At 44.7% G+C, this 23620-nt stretch overlaps 1 protein-coding gene across 8 annotated transcripts in view; it reads right to left on the minus strand.

Moving 5' to 3' along the window:
- LOC133628454 (transportin-1-like) overlaps positions 1-23620 on the minus strand; it is a 103481-nt gene that overhangs the window by 37204 nt on the left and 42657 nt on the right. For all 8 annotated transcript variants that reach the window (XR_009820693.1, XM_062016619.1, XM_062016615.1 and 5 more), the window contains 3 exons: positions 18090-18223; positions 15972-16053; positions 5293-5415 (listed from right to left, as the gene is read on the minus strand). Coding sequence is in view for 7 of the 8 variants with exons in the window: in XM_062016619.1 (XP_061872603.1) it covers positions 5293-5415; positions 15972-16053; positions 18090-18223 (339 nt within the window). In the remaining variant the exon portion in view is untranslated. The remainder of the gene's footprint in view (positions 1-5292; positions 5416-15971; positions 16054-18089; positions 18224-23620) is intronic.

Genomic DNA, 23620 nt, shown 5'->3' on the forward strand with positions numbered 1-23620 from the left:
CACCTTTCCAGGGATGGAGCTGAGACTGACTGGCCTGTAGTTTTCCATGTTTTCCTTCTTGCCTTTTTTGAAAAATGGAGTGACATTGGCCTTCCTCCAGTCCTCAGGCACCTCATCAGTCTTCCACAATCATTTGAAAATGATGGAGAGTGGTTTAAAAATAACATCAGCAAGCTCCCTCGGGACTCATGGGTGCATCCCGTCAGGTCCCATAGATTTATGGGTGTTAAGCTTGACCAACAGGTCCTCATACACCAAGGGAAGGTCTTCCATTTTCCAGACACTCTGACTATCCTTCAAGGACTGAACTTTCCAAGGCCTGGCCTTGGCAGTGAAGACTGAAGCAAAGAAAGCATTCAGTAGTTCAGACTTCTCTGCATCCTCTGTCGCCAGGACACCCTCCTTGTTCATCTTTTTTCTGCTGCTCTATTTGAAAAAGCCCTTCTTGTTGTCTTTTACTTCCCTTGCCATATTTAATTCCAAAAAGGCTTTAGCCTTTCTGGTTTCATGCTTGCATACTCCGAAAATATTCTTATATTCTTCCCAAGCAACCAGGCCATTTTTCTACCTTGCATAGATTTCTTTCTTCTACTTGAGTAGTTCCAATAGCTCCTTTTTCATCAATGTAGGCCTTTTGCCTCCTTTTCCTGATTTTCTACTTGTAGGGATATACCGACCTTGGGCTTGAAGGAAGTGGTGCATGAAGATCGACTAGCTCTCTTGAGCACTCCTACCATCTAGAATCCTGTTCCATGAGATTCTTCCAAGTAGGTCTTTGAAGAGGTCAAAGTCGGCTCACCTGAAGTCCAGGATCGCAATCCTGCTTAGTGTCCTGCTTCTTCCACACAGGATCTTGAACTCCACCATCTCATGGTGGACCATGAGGACCAGGGATTGTGACTGTGAGGAAGCTCTCAGCTGTTTATAGGCCTCATCCACATCATCTTCCTGATCAGGTGGCCTATAGTAAACTCCCATATAGAGAGCAACTACATCCTCCCCCACCTCGTTTGCATGTCTTTCCTAAATAGCACATGGCCATCCATGAATGTGCTCCAGTCATAGGAGCTGTCCCACCATGTCTCTCTCATTGTAATGAGATTATGGCCCTGCATCCACACCCACATTTCCAGTTCCTCCTGCTTATTCCCCAGGCTACATGCATTGGCGTACAGGCAACTCAAGGGCTTACTCGAGCACAGAGGTTTCCCTGGATGGATGCAAGAGGATCGTCCCTCATTTAACACTCCCTCAGGGTGGCCAGCCTTCTGCTTCTCATCTTGGTGTGGGGTTGAGGAACACTCATCATTGCATTTCCTGCCCTGATCTGTTTCCCTGTTGGACAGAATGGCACATACTTTGCCATTTCATATCCCACCCCCCAAATCCTTCAGTTTAAAGCCCTCTTAATCAAGTTGGCCAGCCTATTCCCAAAGATTCCCGTGCCCTTGTGAGACAGGTGTATTCCATCCTGTCCTATCAAATTATAGTCATCAAAGAAGGTTCCACTGTCATAAAAACTGAAACCTTCTTGTCAGCACCAACCTCTAAGCCAGAAGTTAATTTGTTAATTTTTTACTATTATTGACTGCCCCCCTTCCTCTGGCAGGCAGGATGGAAGAGAAGATAACTTGGACCCCCCTACCCTTCACTTGTTTCCTCAAGGTTTTATAATCCTCCTTGATTCTGGTAATGTCATGACTCATTACATTATTCATACCCACGTGGAAGAGGAGTAGGGGATAGTAGTATGCGTCCCTGACAAGACATGGCACTCTCTCAGCCACGTCTCGGATCTTGGCTCCCGACAGGCAGCACACCTCTCATGACTCCTTGTCCTATCAACAAATATGTCTCTTGGTGCCTTTTAACAGTGAGTCACCCACAACGAGCACCAGTTGCTTCTTTTTACAGTGCCAGCTGCCTTTTGCCAGTGGAGCATTGGGTGGTAGATTGGTTGTTGAGGTTTTCCCATCTGGACCTTGCTCATCCATGTCCTCCATTGTTAATGTTCCATATTAATTTTTGATTGGAACACTGGAGGGAAAGTTGCAGAGCGGAGCCCTGCTTTTTTGTGTCACCAGAGTCCAAGGGATTTAATTTTCAGTTGAGTCTGGTGCACGGTTTTGGAATCATTTGTCAATCTCTAGCTCCTCTAATTCTCTAATTCTTCGGAGTCTACTAATGGTTTCTTGTAGTTCTTTTACCTGATGCTACAGTTCTTGGACTTGAAGGCACCTATCACACATACTTACCTTAGCAGGATATGTACATAAACAACCCCTGCAGTCCACCTGCACTGAAGCATCCTTGCTACCCAGCTCTGTCTGGGTGGATGCATCAGTCTTTTGCAGGACATTCTCTTTCTGAGCCCTGGCTTTAGTTTGCATTTACATATATGGTTGGGGCATCCCTTTTTTCTATTGTAGTTAGCAACAGGACAGGGGTAATGGGAAGAAGCTGGAACACAAAAAGTTCCATTTAAATATAAGAAAAAACTATTTTACTGTGAGGGTGACAGAGCACTGGAACAGGCTGCCCAGAGGGGTTGTGGAGTCTCCTTCCTTGGAGGTCTTCAAGACTCACCTGGACATGTTCTTATGCGACCTGATCTAGGTGGACCTGCTTCTGCAGGGAAGTTGGACTAGATGATTTCTAAAGGTCCCTTCCAACCCTACCATTCTATGATTCTATATATTTACATGTACATATTGATACATATCAATATGTATACAGAACTAGGGAAATCACTAACAGAACACAGTAATCCCAAAACTTGGGGAGGAGGGAAGTCTAAATTTTCTTATAGAACAAAAATTCACTACCGATGTCTTTTGTAGAGAAGAAACCTTAGTAACAGTTTTCCCAACAACAAAATACCAGATATAATAAGAATACAATCCTGGATCTTCTTCTAGTTGGTGACATCAATTCTACTGACAATATGCAGAATTTCCTTTCTGATCTTAAGAGGATGAAGAGACAGAGAAGTTATCCCTTGTTGACAATATAATCTCCAAAGCTTTATTCTCTCTGCCAAAAAACCCAAATGCAACCAAAGGAAAAAAAAATAACAAATCTTAAGTACCAACAATCCCTACTTGTCTTATGTCACATGAAAACATCTGCCAGGGTTGGTGTAATGGAATTCAAGACAACACATAGGAACACTAGACAGTAGGCCAAGTCTCTCACAGGTTGCCTCAGTTTTATGTCTCTCTAATGCCTTTGTCCAGCAACAAAAAAACTTGACACCTCCATGTTGTCTGGACCTATCCCTTATGGAAACTGACACTGGGTTATGACCCACTTATCCACATGAAATGTGCAAGTACTCTAGCAAGTAGTGTATGTAAAGGCTACTGAGAAACTGTCAGTATTTCCCAGAAACATGTAAATTACTGTCATGGTTTGACATGATGGCCTTTTCTGGGAAGGGGCTGTAAAGATGGCTCCTGTAAGAAGTTGCTCGCAACTCTGCCCAGCTCAGAGCCAGACCCATTTCTGGGGCTGAGCCAATTAGACGCCTCCACGATCACTTTTTAAGAAGAAGTCAGAAGGGGAGGTTTCTTTCCTCCATCTTCTTTCCTTCTTCTGCCCCTTCTTTTTCTTCTGACTGATGGTGGTGCAAGGAGTAGGAACAGTGAGAGAAACAACCATGCAGACTCCAAGGTCAGTGATGAAAGAGAGGAGGAGGTGTGCTGGAGCAGAGACTCCCCTGCATTCTATGGAGAGAACTGGTGAAGCTGAGATTTATTTGCATTTCTTTAAAGACCCCGCATCGGCGGTAGAGACTCATTTTGAAAATGAGCCCGCATCAGGGGCAGTGACTCATTTTGCTAAAGCTGACCCCGGACCAGGGGCAGCGATTCACTTCATTAAAGGCCCCAAGCCAGAGGCAGTGATTTTGGCCGGAGAAGGCCTTGTCCCGAAGGAGGGACCCTTTATCACTATGGCCGGAGCAGGCCGTGTCCCAAGGAAGGGACCTAATATCCACAGCTGTAACTGTGGGGAGGAACCCACGACAAAGCAGCTCATTAAACTTATGCCCAGAAGAGGCCTTGTCCTGAGAGAGGGACCCTGCAACTGCAGAAACTGCAATCGCGGTGAAGAATCCACTCCAGAGATATTCACCAAGGACTGCGTCCCGTGTGAGGGACCCTGTATCGGCAGAAGCCACAGCTGTTGGGAACAATCCACACTAGAGAAGTTTGTTAAGGACTGTGTTCCGGGGGAGGAACCCTGTGTTGGAGCAGGGGAAGAATGCCAGGACTCCTCCTCATCTGAGAAGACAGAAGCGGCAGAGTCCATCTGTGAGAGACTGACCACATTCCCCATTCGCTCTCCCCCTGAGCAGTTGAGGGAGGAGGAGGCAGAGATATTGGGAGCAGTGAGCTGGGCCCGGGAAGAAAGGAGGGATGGGGAAGGGAGATCTTAAAGTGCTGGTTGTAATTTTCTCAGCATCCTACTCCTTTTTTTGCTTTTATTCCGTTCTGTTCCTTGTAGAATAAACTTTCCTACTTTCCTAAGTCGAGTAGTGGAGTCTGTTTTGCCCAGAACCATAATTGGCAGCGAGTCCTCCCTGCCCTTGTCTCAATCCACAACAATCTTGCTTATCTTTTTACTCCCATTTCGCTGGGTCCTCCGCCATCCTAACGAGGGTGGAGATGAATGGGGGCACCGAGCAAGAGACTGTCGTGGTGCTGCTGTGCTAGCTGGGCCAAATCACGACAATTACAACTCAAACACCTGAGCAGACAAAAAACATCTGATTGGTCCTCTGATAGGGAAGTCTGCACTAATCTAGAATGATAAAGAAACTGTCAGACTAACCTCTACAATCGAATGCAATGGAGGGCAGCTTAGTAGCTCAAAGAGCGTCTGAGTTGTATAAAATAACACTCTTTATCCTTGTTACGGTCAAAAGATCCAGAAAAGGTGACAGCTTCAATATGTAAACTGTAGCGGTATCAGCACTAGAACTAATATTTTTACCCTGATTTTCTAACTTCTGATTAGGCAATGCCTGGCTGTTCCATAGTATAGCTGATCCTGGCCATTTCAGGATCAAATAACTTAATAAAGAATGAACAATTGTCATATGCATTATCTGTCAAATACAATGTCAAGTTGGCAATTAGCAAAAAAGAAACTTTCACAACCTCAGTATTCAAGGCAAATGAAAAGTAGACAAGCACAAGAGTAACATACATGTTCTGATGAATGCTTTTAACTTATTATTTCTGCAACCCCAAGCATGTTTCAGTGTGCAATCTGGGAAATGAGACTCACCTCAACTATACTAATCATATGAGGAAGTAGGCGATCCATTCGAACTTCCAGCAACATTACCAGGGCACGGCAAACATTTTTGCGTACTTCAGGCTCCTCATCACCAGCCAATGCAAAAAGATTCTGTTGGAAAATAAAACCAATTCAAAAGTCTCGATTCATCTAGTTCAACTTGTATTTAAATTGACATTAATGGCAAACTATGGTATGCAACCATGCACTTCTGTAGTCTCCCACCCAACATCTCAGAATATCATTATTATTTCTTAAAGACATAAAGTTTAGCAAATGAATTCTTCAGACTCGGTATATATTGTGACCCAGTATTTTGGTCATGTGTACATTAGAAACAAAAACATTGTTGTTTTGTTTTTTTCCCTAAACATTAACGAAGTTCTGAAGCTAGAAAACTCCTTTACTGCATAACAACAGCAACAAAAATAGTCTACATAACCCAAACTATCACTCTTCAAATGCATATTCAGGAGTAGTATTAAGAGAGACTGTCATGGTTTAAACCCAGCTGGCAACACCAAACCATGCAGCTGCTCACTCCTTCTCACCTCCGCAGGATGGGGAGAAGAATCGGGAGGAAAAGGTAAAACTTTGTGGGTTGAGATAATGGCAATTTAATAGAACAGTACAAGGAGAGAAGAAACAGTCATAACAAAAGTAAAGGAATATATAAGTGAGCAATGCCTGAGAAACTGCTCACCACCCGGAACCTGAGGCTCAGTCCAGAAGAGCCATGATTCCCCTTTGATATCCTTCCCCGGCCAGCTATCCCCTATATACTGAGCATGATGTCAGCATGGGATTGAATAGCCTGGCCATATCCCCTCGAAAATTAACTCTACCTCAGTCAAATCAAGAACATTATCCATCCCTTATTCTAATACCATCTATATCATACACAGGTCCTACGTTCCAATTATTTATCAAAATTTTTCCTGTCATTGAGATGTATCTATATATGTATACACACAGAGATATCATTCCTTTAGTCCATGAGTCATCGCTCTAACATGTGCCTTAAGTTCATTTAGTCCATGATATCAGCGCTCCATCTGTCATAGCAATCTTTCAAGTTTCCTGCTCAGATGATACCCATCCACTGCTTCATAGACCCACATCAGCTTTTCAGTTCCTAGTGCTAGGTGCGTCTCCTGAATTGGGTCACACCTTTCTCAAGACCACGATTGGGGCAAAGGACTATACAAAAAAACTCAAGGCAGAATAGCAGATTCACAGTAACATGAAGGTAGTAAGCACTTGGTGAATCAGACCTATAAGTCCACAGGCTGTTGCTTGAAGTGCTTCGCTAAAACTGGCTCTGGCAATCCAGCATACAAAAAATATAGCCTTTACCAAAGGACAAAGCCCTGGGTCCTCATGACGAAGTGATGTTTATGGAGTGGGTGAACCTCCAGTATTAATGGCAGAGTTGTTTAGCAATTAACATCATACCATTTAATTCACTAGCTATTCTCACCCAAAATCAAATCCCCTTGAGGTACACATTGAACTTCCCCATCCTTCCTCATCACCCACCAAGTGCAACCAGGTCCTTGAGCAAAAACAATCCCTCGTATGGGCTTGCCTTTGCCTGAGGCAGGATTAACCCAAACTATCTTTCCTAACATATTCTTCATTGTCCTGGTTTAGGGTCGTCAAGGGACAAAACACCAGGATTAGACTCAAGTACCACGGACTTGAGAATTCCTAAAGGGCAGGGAAGGCTTAATTGTTGCTTATGATCCCCCCAACTCCACACAAAACAGATAAGGCTAATCAGCTTGGGGAAGAAAATAGACAATAATTTAATCCACCACCAACTAAAACATAACCATAAAACCCCAAAGCATAACCAACATAAAACAACACAGGGTGGTACAATGATGAAGAGCACAACCAGCCTTTTAAGACCACCTTCCCCCCATCCCTCCCATCTTCCCAGGCTCAGAGCCCTGATCCCAGTCTTTTTCTCCTCCCCTGCTGAACAGCTCAGGGAGGCAAGGAATGGGAGTTTCAGTCAGTCTATTCCTGATAGCTTCTGCCATGTGCCTCTCCTCAGGGCAGGTGGGTTCCTCCCCGATCCTCTCTGCTCCTCCGCAGGGTACCTCACACACACTGCAGTCCTGCATGGGCCGCTCCAATGTGCGATCAAAGGCTGCAGCTCCGCTCCACCTCTCGTGTGAGTCTACTCTGTGGCCCGCAGGCTCTCCAGCACAGTCTGTGCCATGACAGCCTCCTCACACAGTCTCTTGCCCATCCGGGTGCACTCACCCAGAGCTACTGGTGGCTCTCAGTCCTGCCATTGCCCTCCATGGGTTGCAGGGGTACAGTCTGCGTTCTCGTCATGGGTTGCAGAGGGGTCTCTGGCCTGGCACTCCTCCTTCCTTCCTCCTTCTGACTGTGGGGTCCACATGGTTGCATCCATCTTGTACCACTCCTACACCTCCTCCCAAGTCCTTCAAATTCCTGTCCTTAAATAGTGATCACAGAGTTGCCAGATTGGCCCAGACAGGCTGGACACGGGTCTGAACTCAATAGCCAGGGGAAAGTCTGAGAAATCTTTACCAGGTCTGCTGGACACAGTACACCAGATGAGACTTCACCAGGGCAGAGTAGAGGGGGAGAAGAACCTCCCTTGACCTGCTGGCTACACTCTTCTTGATCCATCCCAGGATGCCATTGGCCTTCTTGGCCATGAGGGCACATTGCTGTCTCATGTTTAGTTTATTATCAATCAGGACTCCCAGGTCTCTCTCTGCAGAGCTCCTCACCAGCAGGTCAACTGATCCCGTTGTCTCTTCCACACAGGATCTTGAACTCTACCATCTCATGGTCGCTGCAGCCAAGGTTGCCTCATGTCATGGTTTAGCAAGGAGCAGCTTTTGCTTGGTAACAGGGGGAGCAGGTTGCAGTGAAGACCCGGTAAAGAGTTTGTGGACTCTCCCCCAGCTCCTGGGTTCAGACCCATCTCCAGCCCGGCTGGGCCAATCTGACACCTCTGTGATCACTATTTAGGGACGGGAATTTGAAGTGCTGGTAGGAGGTTTAAGAGTGATACGAGATGGAGGCGACCACGTGGACTCCACAGTCAGAGAAGGAGGAAGAAAGGAGGAACACTAGACCAGAGAACCCTCTGCGAGCCGTGGTGAGAATGCAGGCTGTACCCCTGCAACCCATGCAGGGCCATGGCAGGACGGGCGAGGGACTCTGTGGGGAGGTGGCCATGGCACAGGCTGTGCTGGAGAGCCTGTGCGCTGTAGAGCAGACCCACATGAGAGGCAGAAAGGAGCTGCAGCTTTTGGGATAAATGCATGTCGGAGCAGCCCGTGCAGGGCTGCCGTGTGTGTAAGGTACCCCATGGACTTGCAGGGAGGATGGGTACCCACCTGCCCTGAGGAGGGACAAATGGCAGAAGCTATCAGGAATAGACTGACTGAAACCCCCACTCCCTGCCCCCATGGGCCGTTCATGGGGGGAGGAGGTAAAAACATTGGGATCAGGGCTCTGAGCCCGAGAAGAGGGGAGGAGTGGGGAGAAGGTGGTCTTAAAGGGCTCTTCATTGTTGTACCACTCTGTGTTGTTTTATGTTTGTTATGTTTTGGGGTTTTATGGTTATGTTTTAGTTGATGTTGCATTAAATTATTTTCTGTTTTCTTCCCCAAACTGAGTAGCCTGGTCTGTTTTGTCCTGAACTTTAAGCGGCAATTAAGCTCTCGCTGCCCTTTGGCAATCCTCAGGTCTTTGGTACTTAAGTCTAATTGTGGTCTTTTATTCCCTGATGGGCCTAAACCACGACACCTCCAACCTTTACATTCCCAACAAGACCCTCCTTATTTGTCAGCACAAGGTCTAGCAGTACACTCCTTCCTCATTGGTTCCTCAATCATCTGTGACAGGAAGTTGTCATCAACATCTGTAGGAACCTCCTGGACTGTGTGTGCTTGTCTGTGTGGCTTTACCAGCAAATATCAGGGAGGTTGAAGTCCCCCATTGGGATTGCTGTCAATGTAGTCTTTAAAAATCCATTCTATCACTCAATATTCCTAGAGGCTGGTGCATGATAGGGGATGTGATAGATCCACTCAATGCCATGCTCTTTGGCTCTGGTATCTAATTAGGTTGTTTCAAAAATGTGTCTCTTTGTCTGTCTCAGTCCTTTCTGGGGTGCCATGTCACCATAGGACTTGCTTTTCGAGGCCCAGGATAGTGTTAAGGGCAATGGCATGAGGCATGGGATGTGTTTCCAGTCATACAGTGGTTACTTCCATAATTCTGAGCACATATCACTTGCCTTGGCAGATTCATGGGAGGGTGATACAGTCAATCTGCCAGGCCTCTCCATATTTATATTTCAGTCATCATCTTCCATACCACATAGGACTTCAACTGCTTGGCTTGTTTGATTGCAGCACGTCTCACATTTATGGATAATCTGTGCAATAGCATCCAAGGTCAAGTCCACCCCTCAGTCATGAGCCCATCTATAGGTGGCATCTCTTCCTTGATGGCCTGAGGTATCATGGATCCACTGAGTTATAAATAATTCACCTTTATGTTGCCAGTCTAGGTTCACCTGAAGCATTTCAATTTTGGCAGCCCGGTCTACTTCTTGGTTGTGCTGATGTTCTTCATTGGCCCATTTCTTGGGTATGTGGGCATCTATATGACACATCTTCACAACCAGATTCTCCAGGTGTGCAGTGATGTCTCGCCACAATGGGGCAGCCCAGATGAATTTGTCCTGGCATTGCCAATTGTTCTGTTTCCATTGTTGTAGCCACCCTCAGAGAGCATTTACTACCATCCAGGGAGAGGTAAATTATTTGTCACTTTTCATGTTCAGCAACACATAGAGCCACCTGAATGGCTTTCACCTCTGCAAATTGACTCAACTCACCCTCTCCTTCTGCAGCTTTTCATGGGCAACTGCATACAGCCACCTTCTACCTCTGATGCTTTCCCACAGTGCAATAGGATGCATCAATGAACAGGGTATTTCGCTTCTTGTTTTCTGGCAGCTTATTATACGGTGGGACCTCTTCAGAATGCATCACCTCCTTCTCTGGTGATATTTTTAAATCTTTGCCCTCTGACCAGTTTGTGATCACATCTAGGATTCCTGGGTGACTGGGATTTCCTATAGGGGCTCATTGTGTGATCAGTGCGACCCACTTACTCCACGTAGCATCAGTCGCATGATGTGTGGAGGAGAACATCCCTTGGAGCATCCAGCCCAGCACTGGCAGTCGGGGTGCCAGGAGGAGCTATGTTTCTTTGCCAATCACTTCCAAGGCAACTCAAACTCTTTCATATGTTGCCAATATCTCCTTCTTGGTTGGAGTATAGTGGGCCTCAGATCCTCTGTATCCCTAACTCCAAAACTGGAGGGGTTGGCCTCGAGTCTCCCTGGGTGCTTTCTGCCAGAGGTTCCAGCTATGGTCATTCTCCCTGGCTGCAGTGTATAGCACATTTTTCATATCTGGTCCTGTGCAGAGCAGCTCAAGTGCCCTTTCATGAACAATCTCCAGCTTAATTTGGTCTAAACAAATGGCTCACCACCTGTGATCCAACGGCTCCCAATTGAAAATCAGGGTTCCTGAAGTGCCCTCCCCCAAATATATACTTGACATAATGTCAGTATGGTATGGCAGATCCATTGGCCAGCCCACGTCTGTATTTGTTTAATTTGTTCAAAACCTTCTGGCTATTCAGGGTTCCATTTGAAATCGTTCTGGGACCTGGAGCTGTTCAGCTTAGAGAAGATTGAAGTGGGATGTCTTTATCATTTATAAGTATTTAAAAGGTGTATGTCAAGATCCTCATCAGAAAGCTCAGGCAGTGTGGATTGGATGAGTAGAATAGTGAGGTGGACTGAGAACTGGCTGAATGACAGAGCCCAGAGGGTGGTGATGAATGGCACAGAATGGAGTTGGAGGCCTGTGGCCAGTAGAGTTCCACAAGGATCGGTTCTGGGGACAGTCTTGTTCAGCCTCTTCATCAACAACCTGGATGAGCAGACAGAGTGTACCCTCAACAAGTTTGCTGATGACACCAAACTGGGAGGACTGGTTGATTAACCAGAAGGCTGCTCTGCCATTCTATGGGATCTTGACCGGCTTGAGAGTTGGGCAGAGAGGAGTCTCATGAGGTTCAACAAGGACAAGTGCAGAGTCCTGCATCTGGGAAGGAACAACCCCATGCACCAGTACAGGCTGGGTGTTGACCTGGTGAACAACAGCTCTGCAGAGAGAGACCTCGGTGTACTGTTTGATAATAAACTAAACATGAGCCAGCAATGTGCCCTCGTGGCCAAGTAGGCTAATGGCATCCTGGGATGCATCAAGAAGAGTGTGGCCAGCAGGTCAAGGGAGGTTCTTCTCCCCCTCTACTCTGCCCTGGTGAGGCCTCATCTGGAGTACTGTGTCCAGTTCTGGGCTCCTCAGCTCAAGAGGGATAGAGAACTTCTGGAGAGAGTCCAGCGCAGGGCCACCAAGATGATCAGGGGACTGGAACATTTTTCATATGAGGAAAGGCTGCGGGAACTGGGGCTGTTTAGTCTGGAGGAGATTGAGGGGTGATCTTATTAACATTTATAAATATCTAAACGGTGGGTGTCAGGAGATTGGGGCATCCATTTTTACTATAGTAGCTAGCAACAGGATAAGGGGTAATGGGATGAAGTTGGAACACAAAAAGTTCCATTTAAATATAAGAAAAATCTATTTCACTGTGAGGGTGACAGAGCAGTGGAACAGGTTGCCCAGGGAGATTGTGGCGTCTCCTTCCTTGGAGGTCTTCACAACCCATCTGGACATTTTGCTATGTGACCTGATCTAGCTTGACCTGCTTGTGCAGGGAAGTTGGACTAGATGATCTCTAAAGGTCCCTTCCAACCTGTCGTGGTTTTGTCCAGCCAGAGCAAAGGGAAAAAAAAACACAACTCCTCCTGGCAGAACACGGAGGGGATATGATGGGGCCTCGTCAACACCTGTCATCTTCTTCTCTGGTGATATCCCTGGTTCATCTTCATCCTTCATGCTGCAAACTGATTTTTTTGTGTATTTCTTTTTCTGTACAGGAGCAAATTATACTGGCACAAACTGATGCTCTGATTCAACAGCAATTGTTTGAGTAGCTGTAGTTGTAACAGCAACAGTCTGGGTTTGAGCATCCACAGTTGTAGCAGCAGCAGTCTGATTTTGAGGGGACACAGCAATAGTGTCTGCTGTCTGGATATGAGTGTCCACAGTGGTAACAGCAACAGAGACTGCTATCTGGATATGAGCGTTCACAGCTGCAACAGCAACACCCAATGCTGGAGTTGGAATGGCAGCTGGTTCTGACACAGTTGATTTAGGAATGGATTCGTGTGTTCTCCAAGTCTTTACAGGTAAAAAGTTCCTTGGACACCTGCCCATGTTCCGTATGCTTCTCCTCATGTAGCTACCGAACCTCACAATTCTCCAAAAGGCAATTTTTACAATCCTAGTTGAGATGAAAACGAGGGAAAATAATACAAACATGGTAATTAGAACATTCCAAGTATTATTGTTAGAATCCATTAGAAGCACCTTGAAGAAATGAGGGTAAGTAACATAGGGGGAGGAATTATATGTGTCAGTTATTCCCATAAATTGAGTGCCATTATTAAGTTCTAGGAGAAAATGTGGAAGAGACAACAAAGCCATGTACACATTTCAATCCAACTTAATATCCCATGACACAATCATATCATAAGCCAATTCCATCCAGTGCAGTATCATGAGAATTTTCATACATTTTCCACAGACGATAAACACTATCACAGGGCATACATGATGCAGATAAGAGGACATGTAATACCACCATACAAGCATATCAGCCAACACTGTGACCAGTAATTAGTTAATTAGTATTGGGAGTGTACACAAGGAGTTTGTTTAAACCCACTCTGTTCTATTTCAATCTTGTGTGCTCCACATTGGGTGCCCAATTAATGTCGTGGTTTTGCCCAGCCAGAGCAAAGGGGATAAAAACTGCGACTCCTCCCCCTCCCAGCGGAACGTGGAGGGGATCAGGAAAAAAAAGTAAAAGAGCCCACATAAGTTGAAATAAGAACAATTTACTAGGGGAAAGTTGAAGAGGAACAACTATAACAAAAATAAGGGGATATTACAAAGAAAACTGGTGAGTGACACAGTTGCTCACCACCCGGGACCCAACCTAAGTGACTGCTCCGGAATGGCGACCGAGAAACCGCAACCCCGGAAGAGAGCTCCTTCCAGCTAGCTCCCTACCTATATACTGGGCATGACGTTAGGATGGTATCAAATATCTGCTGTCCAGCCTGGGTCAGCTGTTCAGGCTGTACCCTTTCCTGGTTCCTCATGGGAATTAACTCTATCCTAGCTCAAACCAGGACACAACCCTACCATTCTATGATTCTATTAAGAGGATGGGGCGGCACTTTTTTCTGTAGTGTCCATTGACAGGACAAGGGGTCCTGTCAATAAAGCTGTAAAATAAAATGTACCACTTAAATAAAAACTATTTTACTCTAAGGGTGACAGAGTACTGGAACAGGCTGACCAGGGAGGTTGTGGAGTGTCCTCTGGAGGTTTCCAAACTCGTCTGGATGTGTTCTGTATGACTAGATCCAGGTGAATCTGATTTAGCAGGAGAGTTGGACTAGATGATCTCTAGAGTTCCCTTCCAACCCCTACCATTCTGTGATTCTGTGATTTGATAGACAGGGTTTGCAATCACACTGTAATTTGGAATGTGCATTCTCCAAAAACCTACAACCCCTAAGAAAGCTTCTGCTTCTTTTTCATTAGTAGGCACAGACATGGCTGTAATTTTGTTGATCACATCTATTGGGATGTGCTGATATCAATCTTGTTATTTTATTCCTAAAAATTGTATCTCCTCTGCATGCCCTCTGACTTTACTTCGTTTTATGGAGCAACCAGCCTTCAGAAGGATTCGAACTATTTTTTTCCTTTTCTTAAAACTTCTGCTGCTGAGTTGTCCCAGACAATGATGTCATCATTACATTGTAGGTGTTCCAGGGCTTCATCCTTTTTCAGTGCAGCCTGGATAAGTCCATGGCAAATGGTGGGGTTCTGTTTCCACTTCTGGGGCAAGTGTACTGGCTGCCCTTCCAGGTGAAAGCAAACTGGGGCCTGCACTCTGCTGCCAAAGGAATTGAGAAATGTCTTGGTGATGTCAATGGTGGTATACCATTTGGCTGCCTTGGACTCCAGTTTGTATTGGAGTTCCAACATGTCCAGCACAGCAGTGCTCAGCAGCGGTGTGACTTCATTCAGGTCATGATAGTCTACTGTCAGTCTCCACTCTCCAGTACACTTTTGCACTGGCCATATGGGGCTGTTAAAGGGTGAGTGAGTCCTGCTGGTCACCCCTTGGCTCTCCATTTGATGAATCAACTTATGCACGGGAATCAGAGTCTCGGTTAGTCTACTACTTGTCATGGCATGCATCAGTCACTTTTTGTGAAAATGAATGAGATGTCCCTTCAAGAGGATCAGAAGTGAGAAGGTAGATATTGGCCAGGGCCCAGCACAGTGCGGTCAGTTGTGCCTCTTTGGAATAGCCACAACATTTTCCTTTTGAATACTCTGTCACTCTATTAAGGTCATGTAGTTGTTCAGGGGTGAAGTTCCAGACCATTGCAGGTGAGAAGTTCTCTAGATACCTGCTCATATTCACATGCCATACCACCCATGACCATCCAGCCTTAGGGCAGATCTCTGAGTGACAGTCTTAAAAGTTTACAACTGCAAGCAAGACACGAAACATTCAGGAGACGTAACAGTAAGAGTAGGATGACTGGAATGTTCGAAGCATATTCAGCATCCTCGACAGCTGTTGTAGTTAGCCAGAAGGAGAAAGGGGAGGTGAAAGGGTTGGGGAAAGTATCCCTTCCTGCCCTCCGGATAGACTGGGTGAGATTACTAATGAATTCTGAGAGGAAAAACCTGAAGTACAGGACAATTCTGCATACAAATACCCACCAAACCCCATGACCAGTGATATAATCATGGGGAGGAGAAATTGGAAGAAAAAGTTAAAACCCCTTGGGTTCTGATAAGGACAATTCAGTAGAACAACATGAGGAGAGAGGAAACAGTCATAACAATAATAAAGGAATATACAAAGTGAGTAATGGGCAATGCAATTGCTCACCACCTGGAACCTGACACTCAGTCCTGACTGAACAACCACGGTTCCTGCACTACGGCATGATATTGAATAGCCTGCCCATGCTCCCTTGCAGCTTCTTGTGAAAATTAACACTATCCCAGCCAAACTCAGGACAGAGACCCATCATCCAGACTCAGTGACATTATAATCCCTGTACTGAACTCTCCATCACACATAAGTCATAGACTGCTGCTAGTATCTTTATGCAACAAGAGTTTCCTCTATTTATGAAAAGGAAGTATCTTTAAAAATACTGTTTCTTGGCCTGGGAGAGTGCTTACACTAATCTGAGCATAAGCATACAGAATAAACTTCAATCCATGGGGATTGAAGCTAAGAATGGGAAGCCAGCAATGTGAAGTTTGAGGGTAGTGATGGTTGTAAAACATTAATCAAAGTTCATGATAAACCAGGTATGTCATTTGACTTAATCCCCCCAACCAAGAATGAACACTCACCTCAATAAAAGAATCTATGTGCAACATAAGAGCTTGAGTTCTGCTGATGATAAATTGATTGACACATGCAACAGCATGAGATCTACAAATGGAAAAGTTAAAATATACATTTTTTATGAGTTAAATATTTTCTAAACTGTACATAGGCATCAAAAACATTAGGAAGGAAATTACATTGTCCAAGCATCTTCTAGAGGCAAGAGAGAACAAATCTGCAGATCTATATTATTACTGCAAAAAATTACTAAACCACATTTTTAACTATCATCTTATACTCCAATATAGCTAATAAATAATTTTAAATGAAGTATTCAGTAGATAAAAAACTGGTTTAACTATCTCACAGAAATCTCAAAATCACAAATATCACAGCATACCAAAAGTGAGTCTGTGTTTAATGTGATAAGGAAATAAGGAGATTTTTCTCCATCTTTCTCAGCTCCAATGAAGTATTAAGCTTATCTTTCCACAAGTGCAAGCTCATGCTTTGTTATATGCTTTTCTTAATGAACATCTATTTTACATAGGATTTAAATAAGATTTAGAAACTCATCATGATATATTCCTAGTTATACTCTTCCTTTTAATCTTTATCATCTACTATTGTTGGCAATAATTGCTGCCTCCAAGATGTAGAATCTTTCAATATAATTTTCAAACAGGAGTTCAAAAACACATTTCACACAATCACACAGAATGGTTGAGGTTGGAAGGGACCTCTGGAGGTCTTGTTCAACCTCCCTGCTCAAGTAGGGACACCTAGGTTTCACAGGACCACATCCCGACAACTTTTGAATATCTCTAAGGTTTGAGACTCCACCACCTCTCTAGGCACCAGTGCTTGATGACCCTCACAATAAGAAAAAGCTTCCTGACATTCAGAGGGAACCTCCTGTGTCTTAGTCTGCGTCCATTGCCTCTTGTCCTGTCACCGGGCACTGCAGAAAAGAGCCTGTCTCCAACTTCTTTGCGTTCTCCCTTCAGGTATTTATATATATATTGACAAAATCTCCCGAGTCCTCCCTTCTCGAGGTTCGATAGTCCCAGCTTTCTCAGTCTTTCCTCATAGAAGAGGCTTCAGATCATTCATCATCTTTGTGGCCCTTCACTAAATTCTCTCTAGTATGTCCATGTCTCCCTTGCATGGGGGATCCCAGAACTGGACATAGTATTCCAGATGTGGCCTCACCTGGAAGGTGAGGAGAAGAATCACCTCGAATGCTTACAATACTACAGCCCAGGATACCATTCACCTCCTTTGTGGCAAGGGCACGTTATCGGCTCATTTCAGGGCAAAAGCTAGTTCTTGTTCATAAATATTAGCAACAAGTTAAATCTGGAATTTTTCTTTTATCCTATATTTCTGTTACTTTGGAGAGATTAATTCTGTTTTAAAGTAAAAACATATTCAACTAATTTAATTTGATCCAGCTGAAAGATAAAGAGCTTTCTAAGGTTTGGTGAAGTTAAAGCAGAAAAAATATTTTTCTACAAGAACTTGGAAATGAACTGATCGTAAACCCCCTTTACCCCTGTGCCGCTGAGGGGAAGTAGGTAGGGACCCAGGAAAAAGGGAAGGATGGGGGGAGCTGTTTTAAGATTAATTTTTTATTTCTCATCTCCCTGCTCTGTTTTGATTGCTTGTTAATAAATGAAATAATTTCTCCCCAAGTCAAGTCTGTTTTGCCCATCACACTAATTGCTGAGGGATCTCCCTGTCTTGCAAGCCTTTTGTTATATTCTCTCTCCCCTGTCCAATTTAGGAGGGGGAGTGATAGAATGACTTGGTGGGCACCTGACATCCAGCCAGGGCTAAACCACCACAGCACAGCAATTTTTCATAATAATATGCAAAATCTTAAAAGAAACAGCTTGATTTTCCAACTCAGACAGATTTCAGATTTGGAAGATGTGCAAATAGGTGAGGGTGATCTATTAACTAAGCAGATAAGTGTGGAAATTACTGATGCATGAAATTTCTGTGTCTTCTCACTTTTGCACATGCAGGATCATTTAAAAAAGACTAAGCTTGTTTTAAACTGATCTATAAAATATCAATCTCGCTGCTCATGTAAATATATTTTTAACAGGTAACCTTAGTACAACACCTAAACCTACCTTATTTTTGGACTGCTGTGCTTGAAGAACTGCAAGAATTTAGGTATCATGATATTGAGTGGTCGGTCCAATAGATCGCTATCTAAAATTTCTGCAGAGTCTTCACATATCTTCTGAAGAGCACCAAATGCACCCTGTTTTTTTTAAAAAAGAAAAAAAAAAAAATCAGTTCTTTTTCTTTTTGAAGAAAGCAACATTTTAGGTTTTGTACAGACCAGGTAATTTTAGCACAGCACCACAGAAAATGTAGCTAACCAAATATGGAAGTAAATTAAAACATCCTTAAAGGCTTTTTATTTAAGCACTTTATACTGCCATCTGTAAGTTCTCAAGCTGAATAAGTCTATAATAGATAAATTATAATTTTAATTTTAGCATTCAATGTTAATTTATTCAGTCATTTCAAATAACACTTAAAAGCAAGATCCTATTTGAAAAATAAATGACAAGTTGCAGAAACATCCAATTCATTTTCTTTTTTTTTTTTTTCCTTTAATGGCTTGTTACAGGACAAAACAGAACTCTGGACATGATGGTCAATTAAATTTTTTTTTCAATCTTTTTTTTTTTTCTTCTTAAGAAACCAGCACTAAAACACTACATAACATCAAAACATCTTGGACTATTGTCATATCTCTAAGTATTATTTTCTACAAAACGCTTCACGCTTATGGAGAAAGCATCAAGTAACTAAAATTGTGTGATCACAGATTTTTATTTTTTAAAAATGAGACAAGGGTTGTTTTTTCTCCTCATAGTTTAAAAACATTTTGCTTGTATTTCTTTGTTTTCCTTCATAAACACTGAAAAAAGAAGTTAATTTCACACTAGTCTGATATAGCAATGATAGATCACATTTCCAGATTAAGTTATAAGAAGAATGAACAACATCATGCATTAAGACTGTCTCAAAAAAAAAGAGGGTTATAGTAGTAGGTGATTGCCTTCTGAAGGGAACTGAAGGTCCCATATATCGACTGGATCCATCCCACAGAGAGGTCTGCTGACTCCCTGGGGCCCAGGTTAGAGATGTTACCAGGAACCTCCCTGGTCTGGTACAGCATGTGTTGGTAATGCAGATTGGTACTGACGAGGTTAAAGAGAAAAGTTCAAAAGCTATTAAAAAGGACTTCCAGGGCACTGGAGAGAATGCTGGATGGCTCGGGAGCACAAGTAGTGTTCTCCTCCATCCCTCTCATGGTAGAGAGGAATACCGAAAAAATAAGGAAAACCCACCTGATTAAGAGGTGGCTGAGAGGCTGGTGCCTCTTTTTTGACCATGATGAATTTTTCATGATGCCAGGTCTGGTGACAGACGGAGTTCATCTGTCTCAAAGGGGGAAAAGGATCCTTGTGAACAAGTTAGTGGGGCTCATAGAAAGGGCTTTAAACTAATTTTGAAGGAGGAAAGGGATAAAAACAGGCTCGCTAGATTTGAGCCTAAGGGTAGCAAGACAGTGCCAGAGGTGAATCCTACATGATCAGCTTCCATCTTGAAATGCCTGTACACCAATGCACACAACATAGTGTGGAGTTGGAGTTGTGCCTTGCAAGGGAGGTCAAGGACAACAAGAAGGGCTTCTTCAAATTCATTGCAGATAAAACTAACACTAGAGGCAATATAGGCCCACTGTTGAATTAGGCAGGTGTCCTGGTGACAGAGGATATATAGAAGGCAGAGTTACTGAATGCCTTCTTTGCCGCTGTCTGTACTGCCAGAGACTGTCCTCAGGAGCCATAGACTCCAAAGGAAGTTAGGATAAAGGGGAATTTTTGTTTAGTTGATGAGGACTGGGTTAAGGTTCAGTTGTAGTTGATGAGGACTGGGTTAAGGTTCAGTTGAGCAATCTGGATATATACAAATCCATGGGTCCCGATGGGATGCACCCATGAGTGCTGAGGGAGCTGGCGGAAGTCATTGATAGACCACTCTCCATCATCTTCAGTAAGTTGTGGAGAAAAGGAGAGGTGCCTGAGGACTGGAGGAAAGCAAATGTCACTCCAGTCTTCAAAAAGGGTAAGAAGGAGGAGCTGGGTAACTACAGACCAGTCAGCCTCACCTCCATCCCTGGAAAGGTGATGGGACGACTTATCCTGGGTGCTGTCTCCAGGCATTTAAAAGACAAGAGGGTCATTAGGAGCAATCAACATGGTTTTACCAAAGGGAAGTCATGTTTGACCAACCTGATAGCCTTTTATGAAGATGTAACCAGGTGGATAGATGGTGGTAGTGCAGTAGATATGGTTTATCTTGATTTCAGGAAAGCATTTGACATCATCTCCCACAGTATCCTCGTGACAAAACTGAGAAAGTGTGGGCTGGATGCTCAGGTAGTGAGGTGGATTGTTAACTAGTTGAAGGAAAGAAGGCAAAGAGTTGTGATCAATGGGGCAGGGTCTAGTTGGAGGTCTATACCTAGTGGAGTCCCTCAGGGATCGGTCCGGGGACTGGTATTGTTCAATATATTCATTAATGATTTTGATGAGGGAACGGAAGGCACTGTCAGCAAGTTTGCTGATGATACTAAACTGGGGGGAGTGGCTGACACACCAGAAGGCTGTGCTGGCATTCTACGAGACCTGGACAGGCTGGAAGGTTTGGCAGGGAGAAATCTAATGAAATTCAACAAGGGCAAGTGTAGAGTCTTGCATCTGGGAAAATATAACCCCATGTACCAGTACAGATTGGGGAATTAACTGTTAGAGAATAGTGTAGGGGAAAGGAACCTGGAGGTCTTGTTGGACAGCAGGATAACCATGAGCCAGCAATGTGCACCCATGACCGAGAAGGCAAATAGCATCCTGGGGTGTATTAGAAGGGCTGTGGTGAGTAGGTGGAGAGAGGATCTCTTCCTCCTCTACTCTGTCCTTGTGAGACCGCATCTGGCATATTGTGTCCAGTTCTGGGCCCCTCGGTTCAAGAAGGATAGGCATTTCCCCTTGGTGAATGCATGTTGACTCCCCCGTGATAACCATCTTTTCCTTCATATGTTTAGTGATGACATTCAGGATGAGTTACTTCATCACCTTTTTGTTCCATCCTGCCCTTTTTTATAACTGGAGTGACATTGGCCTTTCTCCAGTCCTCAGGCACCTCGACTGTCCTTCATGATTGTTCAAAAATGATGGAGAGCTGCTTACAATCACATCAGTCAGTTCCCTCAGCACTCTAGGATGCATCCCATAAGGACCCATTGACTTATGAGTGTTAAGTTTGGCCAACAAGTCTTTAACCTCTTCCTCTTCCACTCAGGGTAAGTCCTCTGCTGTCCAGGCCATCCTACTATCCTTGCTGGACTGGACTTCCCAAGGGCCAGCCTTGGTTGTAAAGACTGAAGCAATAAAGACATTCAGTAGTTCGGCTTTCTCTGCATCCTTGGTCACCAGGGCACCCTCTGTGTTTAGTAGTGGGCACACATATTTGCAAACATTAATGAGATCACCCCTCAGTCTCCTCTTCTCCAAGCTGAAGAGCCACAGCTCCTTCAGTCTTTCATCATAAGGGAGATGCTGACGAATAAGGAGGGTCTAGTTGGGGATGTGAAGATTGGAGGCAATCTTGGCTGCAGTGACCATGAGATGGCAGAGTTCAAGATCCTGTGTGGAAGAGGCAGGACACAAAGCAGGACCATGACCCTGGATTTCAGGCAAGCCAATTTTGGCCTCTTCAAAGATCTACTTGGACGGATCTCATGGGATATGATTATAGATGATAGAAGTGCCAATGAGAGCTGGTCAATCTTCAAGCACCATTTCCTCCAAACCCAGGATCAGTGTGTCCCAATGTGCAAGAAAGGAAGAAAAGGAGGTAGGAGGCCTCCATGGATGAGCAAGGATCTGCTGAGACAACTCGGGCAGAAAGCAGCCACCTATGAGAGGTGGAAACAGGGGTTGGCTTCTTGGGAAGAGTATAGGAACATTGCCAGGGCATACAGGGGTGCAACTAGGAAGGCTAGAGCCCTTCTAGAATTAAATTTAGCCAGGGAAGTTAAGGACAGCAATAAGGCATTTTTCAAGTACATCAGCAGCAGAAGGATGGTGAGGGGCAATGTGGGCCCGCTGCTAAATGCTGAGGGTGCCCTGGTGTCTGAGGATGCAGAGAAGGCCGAAGGATAACATGATGGCCAGGACAGCAGAGGACTTGGCCTGAGTGGAAGAGGAAGAGGTTAAAGACCTGTTGGCCAAGCTTAAGGCTCATAAGTCAATGGGTCCTGATGGGATGCATCCTAGAGTGCTGAGAGAGCTGGCTGATGTGATTGCTAAGCCTCTCTCTATCATTTTTGAACAATCATGGAGGACAGGTGAGGTGCCTGAGGACTGGAGAAAGGCCAATGTCACTCCAGTCTTCAAAAAGGGCAGGAAGGACAACCCAGGAAACTACAGGCTGGTCAGTCTCACTTCCATCCCTGGAAAAGTGATGGAACAACTCATCCTGAATGTTATCACTGAACATATGAAGGATAAGATGGTTATCAGGGGGAGTCAACATGGCTTCACCAAGGGGAAATCCTGTTTGACTAACCTGATATCCTTCTATGAGTGCATAACTGGCTGGCTAGATGAGGGGAGAGCAGCGGATGTCATCTACCTTGACTTTAGCAAGGCTTTTGACACTGTCTGCCATAACATCCTCATCAGAAAGCTCAGGCAGTGTGGCTTGGATGAATGGACAGTGAGGTGGATCGAGAGCTGGCTGAATGACAGAGCCCAGAGGGTGGTGATCAATGGCACAGAGTCGAGTTGGAGGCCTGTGGCCAGTGGAGTTCCACAGGGATCGATTCTGGGGCCAGTACCCTCAGCAAGTTTGCTGATGACACCAAACTGGTAGGACTGGCTGATTCCCCAGAAGGCTGTGCTGCCATTCAGCAGAATCTCGACCGGCTTGAGAGTTGGGCAGAGAGGAACCTCATGAGGTTCAACAAGGACAAGTGCATGCACCAGTACAGGCTGGGTGTTGACCTGGTGAAGAGCAGCTCTGCAGAGAGAGACCTGGGAGTCCTGATTGATAATAAACTAAATATGAGCCAGCAATTTGCCCTCGTGGCCAAGAAGGCCAATGGCATTCTGGGATGCATCAAGAAGAGTGTGGCCAGCAGGTCGAGGGAGGTTCTTCTCCCTCTCTACTCTGCCCTGGTGAGGCCTCATCTGGAGTACTATGTCCAGTTCTGGGCTCCTCAGCTCAAGAGGGACAGAGAACTGCTGGAGAGTCCAGCGCAAGGCCACAAAGATGATCAAAGGTATAGAACATCTTTCATACGAGGAAAGACTGCGGGAACTGGGGCTGTTTAGTCTGCAGAAGAGGAGATTGAGGGGAGATCTTATTAACATTTATAAATATCTAAAGGGTGGGTGTCAAGAGGTTGGGACATCCCTCTTTTCTATAGTAGATAGTAACAGGACAAGGGGTAATGGGATGAAGCTGGAACACAAAAAGTTCCACTTAAACATAAGAAAAAACTATTTCACTATGAGGGTGATGGAGCAGTGGAACAGGCTGCCCAGAGGGGTTGTGGAGTCTCCTTCCTTGGAGG

The sequence above is a fragment of the Colius striatus genome, chromosome W (assembly GCF_028858725.1).
Source record: "Colius striatus isolate bColStr4 chromosome W, bColStr4.1.hap1, whole genome shotgun sequence".
NCBI classification, from domain to species: domain Eukaryota; kingdom Metazoa; phylum Chordata; class Aves; order Coliiformes; family Coliidae; genus Colius; species Colius striatus.